Genomic DNA, 12,482 nt, shown 5'->3' with positions numbered 1-12,482 from the left:
TCAGAAGTAGGGAGACCAGTTATAAAGTTTGAGGATTTATGAGAACAAAGGTAATGGCAGTGTGAATGAGAGGAAGACTGAAGAAATGTGGAGTTAAAATCAATAGGACCTCACAGAATCTGAGTTGGAAGAATTGTCAGCCTATTGCAGCCCATCTTGTAATACAGGGTAGGAAGCGTGATGAGGAAGAAAGAATGGTTTAAAAAGACTTAATTTTTGAGTCTGGGTGACTGGGAAGGAGCACAGTAGTATCCTTATTAAAATAAGGAATGTAGGAGGAAAGGCAGATTTAGGTGAGACAGTAAAATTCACTTTTGAATACGTTTCTAAGTTACTGATTGGATATCCTGGAGAGGCAGATTTCATCCTTGATAGCAATCTCTAGTTTTGGGCTTTATCTGCATAGAGGAGATAATTCAACCCACTGGGAATAGATGAAACCATAGAGGAAATTATAAAAAGAAAAGGAAAGAGGACTAGGACTGAGCTTTGGGAGATACTTATTTTTAAGGAGCAGGAGGAAGGCAATGAAGTGAAGGAGAAGTTAACATTTATTAAGGCTCTACTAACCTGTCAGAGTCTGCACTGTGCTGGGTGCTAGAAATACAGAGAGGAAAAACCAACCCGTTTTCAAAGAGCTTGTATTCTAGTTGAGGAGACAAATAACAAGAGGAACTAGTCAGAACTAGGAAAGAGTGGTGCCATGGCAACCAAGAGAGGGGAGATTTTTCAGGAAGAAGAGATAGAAGTGTTGACTTCAGAGAGATGAAAATGAGAAAAGTTCATGAATTTAACTATCAGTCAGACATTTATTAAGCATTTATTAGGTGTCAGGCACTTTGTGCTAAACACTGGAGATTCAGAAAGAGGCAAAAGGCAGGGAACAAAGAAATATGTACAAAGAAATTATACACAAGATAAACTGGGGATAATTAAAAGAGAAGTCATTCTTCCAAAATCATTTAGATTTTAGAGAATTTGGAAAAATCTTCCTATAGAAAAGGGAATTTTAGTTAGAACTTAAAGAAAGCAAGGAATTTGAGTCTTGAGAGCAATAAAACTGGACTAGACATTTTCTCTGATTCCCATGACCTCTTCAATCTTTCCAAAACAGAAATTGTGTACCCCAGATAAGTCAAATTTAGTCATTGTTATGGTCTAGAGCACCCATACTCCCAAAGGAGGCAAAAAATGGAAAAAACCTGAAGCCCAAGAACTAAGGCTTGCTGACCTTGAGCTCACTTAGCACTCTCCCCTACCTCCCATGCCTCTAGCAATGAGGCCATACCAATTGATCCAAGCATATGACCCAAACATATTAAAACCCTCTCATTTGTCCTGTCCCCCCCTCTCTCAAGCCTATAAGAAGTTTACTTAGGCCTCCACATCCAGGTTGGCCACAGACATTCAGGAGCAAAATCCTGCTAGGACTACTGTAGCCAGAAAGCTCCAGTGCTGCAAAGCTCTGAACTGCCAGTGTGGGGGAAAAATAGGCTCTGAACTGCAGGTATTGGGCCAGAACACAGGAACAGAGAGAACGAGACAGGATAGGACTGTGTGCGCGCGCGCGCGCGTGTGTGTGTGTGTGTGTGTGTCCTGAACATGCAAAAATCATTTGGGACAGAGACCGAGGCTGAAGAGCCATGAATTGTCCAGTATGGGAGGAAGCGAAACATTTTGAGATTTAGCTTCCAAAAAGATTATCAGAAAAAGAGAGGCAAAAAATAAAGAGAAAAAATGCTCTCTGTGCAAGCAAAACATGCTGATCTTGAAGACAGAATGTGCTAAGGGTCATAGGTTTTCTAGAAAAATATGACAGGACAAAAAAACTTAATATCATAATGAAGAAAATAATAGAAGAAAACTGCTAAGAACTTGTGAACATAGAAAATGGAATTCCAATTGAAAAACTGACAGATGTCTCAAAATCAAAAATTATGTCCGAAGGCCTACATAACTCTGCATACCCTTTGATGAAACAAATACCATCACTAGGTATATATCCCAAAGAGATCATTAAAAAGAGAAAAATACCCATGCATACAAAAATGTTTATAGCAGCTCTTTTTGTGATAGCAAAGAATTGGATGAGAATGCCCATTAATTGAGGAAAGGCCGAACAAGCACAATCAGTAGAATTATATATATATATATATATATATATATATATATATATATATAAATTTTGTGTAATAGTCAACTATGATAGATTTAGCTCTTTTCCAAGATAATCCAAAAGATTCATGATGGAAAAGGCCATCCACATCCAGAGATTAAAACATTCTATTTTCACTTTGTTTTTTCTTGTCGTATGAGTAACAGTGAAAAGGCAGACAGGGACATTATGGACAGAACCAGTCAACAGGAGAACGCTTCTTTTGTAGGACTACATTACATTATAAGAAGTTACATGAAAAGAAGCCAGATGAAGCAAGATAAAGAGGAGTGTTGCCAGGGTCAAATCAAGGGCTATAATGAGGGGAGTGTGACCTCTGTAGTCTCAGGAAGAAAAGAGCCTACAGGACAGTGGGTAAATAGGAGGAGGGAAAGAATGAAAAGGGGGGAAAGAAAGGCTTACTTTGGAAGTGTGAGGGGTTCCCTGATGCTTCTAAGGATAAAAGAAAAGTTCTTACATTTCATAAGGCTTGGGGATTTGGTGCCTGAAAAGTCTTCTTGTTCTGGGATGGAACCTCTGGGAGCATTTGGAAGGATGAAAGAGCATAGACATAGAGAGATTTCCAAATGGAGTGGGGAAGGAAGGTCAACAAGAGATGGGTATAGGTCAGTTGGGAATGGGGGGAGCATCACCATGGGGCAGTGTCTCTCTGACAATCACAATAATTGTCATTCTGAGATTATAGTACATGGGAAAGGAGAATCCAGGGGGTAAACCCTACAAGGCAGAGGCAGAAAGTGTCTAGAGTGCAGAGGCTAGAATGGGTACCTGGAAGCTTTGATTGTATGCAGACTACAGAGAAAAAAGAGCTCAGTTTTAGGGATCATGAATCAGAAAATGTGGGTCTTGTCTAAACAGAAAGAGAAGATGGAAAATGAAATGAGAAAAGGGTGCAAAAAAAAGTTTAAAAACTTTGTGGAATAGTCAGGAGGTTGATATATGGTGGGAGGGATAGAGTGGTGTGGTGCTTCTCTGCTAAGGTGTGAAAAGACTAGAAAGGTAGTAGGAGACTAAGCTATGATAGGCTTTAAATACTCAAACAGATTGTAGTGGCCAGAAGCTGGAAAATTAATGGATGCCCATCAATTGGAGAATGGTTGAGTAAATTGTGGTATATGAATGTTATGGAATATTATTGTTCTGTAAGAAATGACCATGTATACTTATTGTGTATTTAATTTATATTTTAATATATTTAACATCTACTGGTCATTCTGCCATCTGGGGGAGGGGGTGGGGGGGTAAGAGGGGAAAAATTGGAACAAGAGGTTTGGCAATTGTCAATGTTGTAAAGTTACCCATACATATAACCTGTAAATAAAAGGCTATTAAATAAATTTAAAAAAAAAAAGAAAAGAAAAGAAAAGAAAGAAAGAAATGACCAGCAGGACGAATACAGAGAAGATTGGCGAGACTTACATGAACTGATGCTGAGTGAAATGAGCAGAACCTGGAGATCATTATATACCTCAACAACGATACTGTATGAGGATGTATTCTGATGGAAGTGGATTTCTTCGACAAAGAGAAGATCTAACCCAGTTTCAATTGATCAAGGATGGACAGAAGCAGCTACACCCAAAGAAAGAACACTAGGAAATGAATGTAAACTGCTTGCATTTTTGTTCTTCTTCCCGGGTTATTTATACCTTCTAAATCCAATTCTCCCTGAGCAACAAGAGAACTGTTCGGTTCTGCACACATATATTGTATCCAAGATCTACTGTAACCTATTTAACATGTATAGGACTGCTTGCCATCTGGGAGAGGGGGTGGAGGGAGGGAGGGGAAAAATTGGAACAGAAGTGAGTGCAAGGGATAATGTTGTAAAAAATTACCCTGGCATGGGTTCTGTCAATAAAAAGTTATTACAAAATAAATAAATACTCAAACAGAATTTTCTATTTGATCCTGGAGGCAAGAGGAAACCTTCAGAGTTCATTAAGTGGGAAAGTGATCAGATCTGGGCTTCATAAAAATCACTTTGGGGGCTGAATGGGGGGTGGTTTGGAGTGAAGAGGAAACTTGTGGGAGATAGACATACCAGCAGGTTTTTGCAATAGTCCAGGGGTGAGGGGATGAGAGTCTACAAGGAGGTGGGGCAGTGTCAGGGAAAGAAAGGGGTTTATTGGAGAGCCATTGCAAAAATGAAATCTACAGGCGTTGGTGAAAGCTAGGATATAGGACATAGTGAGAGAGAGTGAAGAGAATGACTCCTAAGTTGTGAGCCTGTGAGACTGGGAGGATGGCATTGCCCTCTCTAGTAATAGGGAAATTAGGAAGGAGAAAAGATATTGAGTTTAGTGTTGGACATGCTGAGTTTAAGATGTCTACTGGACTTCCAATTTGAAATGTCTGTAAATTAAAAGGTAATTTTTGACCTTTGAAAAAGTAATTCCATTAGACAAATGGGTTATAAACCAGATGGTAAGGGATTAAGAAATATTGTGTAATTTACTTTCTAGGCATTTATCATGGAAGGGAAGAGACACCATGATAACTTTGATATGACTTACTCTTTTCTCCTGTCAGGAAGAAGTTATCAGATAATTCCCAGACTTTCTAGGAAGGAACTCTTTATCAACCCCCATTGTTCACTGCCCAACCTCTTTAAACAACTTTTTGAGATATTTATTAGTATATCTTTAGAAAGGTATGTGATCTGGTCTGCCACCTGGTTCCTAGACTCCTTCCTTTAAGTTCCTGACTTTATTTCTCTGGTCTCCCTGAGGAAAAAAAACAAAAAACCCAAGACTGTATTTCCCCTACAAAATATCTGCTTATGATGATCTTTTCTAAGTTCTATTCAGGACTAAGCCCACTATGAGGTACTCTCTCTCCTCTTAATAGACTTTTCCTCTAATGGCATCTTTCTCCTTACTCTGGCTAACTTTTGATTAGTCTAACTATATGCTCTTCCAAATCTATTTCATACTTAACCATTCCTAGTGTCTATTGTATCGCTTCATTTGTCTGTAACCTCTTTCCCTAAATAAATTTACCTTTTCCCAAAGAGAATGGCCATTGTAAATTTGTCATACCTCTATTATGTACTAAGCACTGCTACCCAGACCCCACTGATGGGATGGCAGGGTCTAGAGAAGTTGTTTTGTTTTTTTAAGTAAGGAGGTTGCCAATAGACAGGAAAAGAAAGAAGATGAGTGGAGAAAAGAACAATAGGACAGGCTCTGAGAGATGAAAGGTATTATTAAGAGTGAGTTAAGGTAATTGATCTGATTTTTCTTGTGCAGCATGATAAATGTGGATGTGTTTAGAAGAGTTGCACATTTAACCTATATTGGGTTACCTGCTCTCTGGGGGAGGGGGGAGGTAGGGAGGGAGGGAGAAAATTTTGGAACCCACAGTTTTGCAGGAGTGAATATTAAAAACTATCTTTACATATATTTTGAAAAATAAAAGCTATCTTTTTAAAAAGATAAACTTATTACCTCTAAGGTATAAAAAAAAAGGTAGCTGTGTGGCACAGTGATAGGCTTGAATCAGGAAGATTTGAGTGTTAATTCTGCCTCAGACTCTATGATCTTGAATTAGTTATTTAACCTCAGCCTCAATTTACTTCTCCATATTATGAGAGAGCTAGCCTTGATCATCTTCTAAGGTTTCTTTCTGCTCTGAGTCTATGATCATATTAGTTAGCCGTGGCAAAAAGGACTGTTTAATTATTTCACAGTGGAATAGAATTGAAGAAAAGAACTTTTCCTCCATATTTAGAAATAGGGAAGAAGGAAAAATGTGAAACCTTAGGATGGATGGTCTCAACCCATTTAGTAAAATAGGAGACCATGCTATTTGATTAAAAGGGGAGAATTGGGTGTTGGAAGAGAGAGGTTTGGAAAAGCCCTGTTTGAGAAATAATCAGAGATGAGTAAAAAGATCATACATTGGTGAGATTTTAAAAATCTTCCTTAATATGCTCTTTCATCTGGCTATTAAGATCTGGCTTTACCTTTAAATAGCTTCTATTCTTAATGTAGTGCAGAATGTACAATGTAATCTAGAATGATTTTAGATTTTTTTTTTTAGCTCTGCATGGTGCACTGTTCATAGAATCACAGTAGTTTAGTAGATGCTGAATTGAGTTTGCCTGGATAGAAGATGAGTATTCAGCAAACTGGGATCACTACTTCTGCTCTGCAAGGATTCTTAGGCCTTGCCTGGGGCTAATACATACCTCTGTGTGGGATACTATGGACCACAAAAACAATCAGAGACTCTCAGAGTGAGAAAAAGCAAAAGGGCTTTATTACGATTTCAGAGAAAGGGCATCTCCCATCTGACAAGATGTTTGTCAGTAAATAGGAGTGCAAAGCATAAACTGTAAAATTCCAGATTAAATAGAACAGAAGCCCCCCCTTTTCTCTCATTGTTTGGGGGGTAAGTCCAGGCTTACACTGTAAACCCAGAAATCTAGCACAGAAACAAAAGGAGTCAATAATAAACTCTTGATTTAAATTTCCCTAGAGAACTGCTGTACAAGCAGATATCCTTAGAATTCAAAACCATTATCATCTTAAAAAGTACTTAATACTTGCAACTTTTTTTTTCTCCCTCTTCCTTTCCTTTTCCCTCTCCCCTTCTCTCCCCCCATCTCTCTTTCTTTCTCTCTCTCTCTCACACACACACACACACACACACACACACACTGGAGTTAAGTAACTTACCCAGGATCACACAGATAGTAAATATTAATTAAGTGCGAGAGGTTACATTTGAACTCAGGTTCTCCTAATTCCAGGGCAGGCACTTTATCCACTGGGCCACTGAGCTGCCCCACCCTTTATTCCCTATATCTAATTGGCTGCAACAAGTAGATAGTTGGAGTCAGGAAAGTCTTGAAATCAAATCCATCCTCCTCAACTGTGAAATTGAGATAATAGATAGCACCTGCATCATAGGATTGATAAAGATAAAATGAAATACTTATAAAGTGCTTAACAAACCTATAAAATGTTTTCCTAAAGTGTTATATAAATGCCAGCTACTAAAGTAAACCAGGTAGAAATAGGAAAACATTGTATACCAAAATAGCAATACTGTAACAACTGATCAACTACTCTACATAATGATCCAAGAAAATTCAGGATTAAAGATGAGAGGTGGACAGATGAACTGAGTGCAGATTTATGCATATTTTTTCACTTAACCTTTTTTTGTAACATGGCAATATGGAATTATGTTTTGCAAGATTTCATATGTATTATTGATGTCATATTACTTGCCTTCTCAGTGGGTAGGGGAGATCTGGAATGAGAGAATTTGGAACTCATTTTTTTTTTTTTTAAATCAATGTTCAAGGAAATATAAAAAAAAGCTGGCTATTATTATATCAGAGTATAATAGGCATTGTGACTTTGGTCTCCTGGTTTAATGTGAACTTAATGTTCCCAAAACACCCTATGAAAGTACATTTGCATAGAAGGGAATCTACTTTAATGCAGGGAGGCTTGCAATATACACATTTAACCTGTTCTAATATCAGGGTTTTTGAAGTGGAGAATTGTTTCTATTAACATGGTAGAATACTAAGTGAATTAGGTGATTGAGCTTTTAGTGCTAACTTTGGACAGTGTACTTTATGATCGTCTGCAAGACATTTTATAAGCAAAATATACTCCTTAAAGATAGAAAAAAATTTCTAAAAATTTTAATAAAATTGAGGCTTTTAGATGATTTTTTTTTTTTTTTTTTTAGTTTTGAAATCCAGTGTATCTGAGGCATCTAGAACAGGGCAAAGGTTCCCGCTGTTCGTATCGAATACAGATTTGGAACCGAAGGAATCTTAAAAGTCATCTAACGCTACCCCTTCATTTTACAAATGAGGAAACTGAGGCTCCCCGCAGAGAGGTTTAGCGATTTGTGATTCCAAATCTAGCCCTTTCCACCCTGCTAACTTCGGCTGTTTGCTAAAACGGTAGCAACTGTCGCCTTTCCCCCTTCCCCTCCATTCCCCCCGTTGCAGCCCCAAGGAACAATTCCTGTCCTTGGCTACTTCCTAACTACCAAAGTGCGTTGCTTTTTTAACCAGCGGAGCTGTTACGGGGGTAGCGAGGGGGCGCAGAGCATTGTCCCGGGCCCGGATTCAGGAAGACTCCTCTTCCTAAGATCACATTCACCCTCAGACTCTAGCTGGGAGAGCCGTGGGCAGGTTCCTTCACCCTGCGTGCCTCCGCTTCCTCATCTGTACAAGGAGCTGGAGAAGGAGACGGCGAAGCTCTCCAGCAGCGTTAGCAAGGAAAGCCAAGCGCGGGCAGGACCGAACAGCGAGAGGCTGGAGCGTGGGGGTGCCCCCGGTCCCCCCCAGAGCGAGCATCCGAGGCGGGGTTTCCGCCCGCCTGACTGCGGACGAGGTACCGGACCTCACTCACTCGGCTCCTTCCCCTCCCGCCCCCCCCAGAACCACAGGCGCTTTGGCTCCGAACTTCCTGCCCGCCCGGTACCCCAGGAATGCCGGGCCCCTCCCCGAGAACAATGAGGTCATCGCTTCTGGGGCGGAAATGAGTCTACAGATGTTTACATCAGGGAGGGGTGAAGGCGGGAGCGGCCCACGCGGGATTCTCAGAAGAGGGGTTTCGAATCGCATGAGTGCAGTGGATCTTTCCTTTAGGAGCCCCCAAATCTGTCTAACGCAAAGTAAAATTCTGGTCCACAACAACCCCAAAGACTAAGAAACTAAAGCTCTCCCAGCATCCGCCCTCAAGGCGCCGGTTTACGTCACGTCACGTGCACCTCCGGGGAGGGCGGAGCGTGCCGGGCGCATGCGCGCAGCGCGAGGCCACGGTGCGCACGCAGCCGTCTCCTACTTCTCCTCCTCCCCCTCGCTCTCCTTCCCCGCTAGCGCTGTTCTCTTCCTCCTCCCTGTCACTGTTCGGCGGGTCTCCTTCCGGCCGGAGATTGGTGCAGATCGGCCCCGGCGCAGCCAGGCAGCCCTCGAGATGTCCTACGGGCCCCTAGGCATGTACCGGGCGGCGGGGCCCTCGGGCTCACAGGGCCCCCAGCCCCGGGACTTTGACAGCATCTTCAATATTTGCTGCGGCCACATCCAGAAGATCAGCTACGCCAGTGAGTGGGAGCCGAGGCCCGAGGGCGGCCGGGAGGGGGGCGGCTCTGGGCCCCTGCCAGTGCCCCTTTCCCCGTGGGTGTGGCTTTGGAAGGGTTAACCCGGACCGCGGCCCTGCCCCAGACCCGGACTGTCCACCCAGGAGGCGCCGTCCTACTTCCCCTTCGCCCCGTTCCCCCCTTTCCAGGTACCTCTTGAGGGGACCCTTCTCTCTGGGCGGTATTTCGGCCTTAGAGCTGAGCTTATCTCATTGATGGGCTGGTCAGAGAAGTGGAGAGAAGGGAAAGGCCAGAGATGCCATAGCTTTGATCCTGAGTCTGGGGGCAGCCCAGTTTGAGACATCTAGTTTTTCTCCCTGCCTCCTCCTCTTCCTCCTTCACAATCTGTTCGTTCAGCTTTTGTGGAATAGTTTAGCTTCCCATTCTGTATTCTCTTCGGTACTGAACCAGGTGGTATTCAATTTAAATGGCAATGAAGGTGAAGTGAGTTGTACCACTTAAACCATTACGAGAATTTCGTGGTCCTAGAATTGGGAGTGTGTGAAGGGGCACAGAGACTATGGATCTATTTTTTGTTAGTTTCTGAAGGTTTCCGAACATTTCTTTTTAATTTCCCTTGGCAACCTAAGGTTCAAGTAAAGCTTGTTTTATTAATCTACTTTGGCTGTCTAAGAGTCAGAGATTTTTCTTCGTTATCAATCTAGCTTTTAGATAGCAGCAGCTAGTGTTTGGTTTTGATCAGTTTTATAGCTATTTCTTGAGTGAATTTCATATACAGAGAAGTGACTCCACATCATTGAGCAATATATGTCAAGCCCTAATTAGAGTTGTTGTGTTTATGGGTTGTCTTTCTCATTATGTAACGTGTGTATAAACTTAAAAGTATATACCTCATCAATATCAGTCAAGTAGCATCATCTTTGTGCATAAAGGTTGTGCAGCAAAGGTTAGCACTATATATATATTCATATATAAAGGTTGATAGATTACTTTTATGTGTTTTAGTAATTGGAGCTATATTCCTAGAATAGTTATTGACTTGAGTGATTACATTTATCAGTTAATAGAGTATATTTTAAATGCTTTAAGATTTGCAAAATACTTTCCTCACAACGATCTTGTGAGGAAACAGAGCATTATCTCCTCTCTATATGCTGCAACCTGGTCTCAAACCTGTTTTCTGATCCTGAGATTGTGCTGTTTTTACTACCCCCTACTGAAGCTTAAAGAATTGTGTCAAACTTTGTTTTGCATTTAGTTAGTTATTTAGAAAACAAGAAACAGTATGTGGTAGATAGAAATTCTGTGAATAAAATAAAGTTAAAGCAGCTAAATTCATTAATTGATTTTCCCAGTTGTATTTAGAGATGGCTGGAATACAAGTTAATCTCAACAGTCTTTTTATAGGATTGGTATATTTCAATACCTGTGGGAAGTATAGCTCTCTTAGAAATTAATAGGTAGTCCTCAGGAGTTACTGTAGCAGAAATATTCATATTTGTGGGCAATAAACCTCTGATGTGATCCATGAACAATAAACCTATGATCCCCGGGTTTGTACTTGGAACTTTTTTGAGAGACCTCTTTGAGCTCGTATTCTATTAGCCTAGCCTTTGAAAACTCAGGGTTATCTCCATGCCATGAGGAGGCACTGGAAGATGACTTCAGTGACAGGATGCTGTGAAAATCTGCTAATAAAACTTGTTCGTATGGAACTTTTTACAATTTCAAAATAACCCTGTGATATTTAACATGTATTGGTCAACTTGCCATCTGGGGGAAGGGGTGGGAGGAAGGAGGGAAAAAGTTGGAACAAAAGGATTTGCAGCTGTCAGTGCTGAAAAATTACCTATGCATATATCTTGTGAATAAAAAGCTATAATAAAACAAAACAAAATAATCCTGTGAGATGTACAGTACAAATATTATCCTGGTTTTACAGATGTTGAATTTGAGTCCCAGGTAGGTTAAGGGATTGGCTAACATCACAAAGCTAGTAAGTGAAAAAACTGGAGCTCAAACTTGGGTCTTTTGATTTTAAATCTCTTGCTCATTTTGATACTATATATTTGATTCCTTGTTCTGTGATTGTGAAGTCATATTTTGTTTCTTGGGGAAAGTGGCAGGATTTGGTTAAGGGTATAATAGTAAAACAAAGTTGTGCAGATGTATTTATTAGAATACTCCATTTTAAACATTATCCAGAATTAGTTTTCACTAGGGAAGAGTGGCAAGCAAGTAGTAAAATTGTTATTGTTGCTTAGTAATATTAGCGATCCATAAATGTTAACTACTCAGGTGAAGGAGTAGAGGTTATTTTTTTCCCTCTTAAGATAAATTTCAGAATTGGAAGCTTTCTCTCTCCCATCCAGTCTCTTCTTGCCAACTACCAGCCTAGTATACTTTTAATTTTATGACTTTTAACCTTCTGCAGGCCTGGCTAAAGAATCTATCCTCCCTTGTACCTCTTTGTGGAGAATCTAAGATGCCATTTGGAAATGAAATAGGAAGAATCCTTTAACTGTTAGCGTGACTGTGTTCACATAGCCCAAACCTCTCCAAGTTTCTCTGTTTATTACATTCACTATATCATACTTATGTGAGCTGAAACCATGATGCTCAAAAATTCATTTCTTGTCTTTTAAATAAACAAAAACACTTTGTTACTTCCAGTGCCCATTTCTAGTTTTTGTTAGAAACAGACAACATCCACATTTAAGATAAAATTGTAGTAACATTGTTGAATCTTTTTTTTCTGGTAATATTAATTGCAAATTTTTTTTTCATTTCTATTTTCCCCAGTAACATGTAAAAACATTTTTCTTATACATGTACATTCTTTTTTAAACATATTTCCTTATGTATCATGTTGAGAGAGAAAAATCACAACAAAAGGGGAGATCTATGAGAAAAGAAAAAAAAAAGTGAACGTAGAATGTATTGATTTACATTTACATTTATATTCAGTCTCCATAGTTCTCTCCCTGAATGCAGATGACTGAACAACTGAGAAGAACCAAGTCTGTCATAGCTGATCATAGCACAATCTTGCTGTTGCTGTGTACAATATTTTCCTGGCTCTGCTTGTTTCACTCACTATCAGTTCTTGTAAATCTTTGCAGGCCTTTCTAATATCAGCCTGTTCATCATTTTTTATAGAACACTAATATTCCATTACTTTCATAAACCATTACTTATTCAGCCACTCTCCACTTGTTGGGCATCTCAT

General features: G+C 40.1%; 1 protein-coding gene across 1 annotated transcript in view; it reads left to right on the top strand.

Annotated features, from left to right (window-relative positions):
* Positions 1-8,964: 8,964 nt before the first annotated feature.
* Positions 8,965-12,482, top strand: part of STX12 (syntaxin 12) — a 32,844-nt gene continuing 29,326 nt past the window's right edge. Inside the window, exon 1 of the mRNA XM_031962479.1 lies at positions 8,965-9,256. Coding sequence (XP_031818339.1) covers positions 9,130-9,256 — 127 coding nt within the window. The 5' untranslated portion in view covers positions 8,965-9,129. The remainder of the gene's footprint in view (positions 9,257-12,482) is intronic.

The sequence above is a fragment of the Sarcophilus harrisii genome, chromosome 3 (assembly GCF_902635505.1).
Source record: "Sarcophilus harrisii chromosome 3, mSarHar1.11, whole genome shotgun sequence".
NCBI classification, from domain to species: Eukaryota; Metazoa; Chordata; class Mammalia; order Dasyuromorphia; family Dasyuridae; genus Sarcophilus; species Sarcophilus harrisii.
This window is presented reverse-complemented; position numbering and strand designations above follow the sequence as displayed.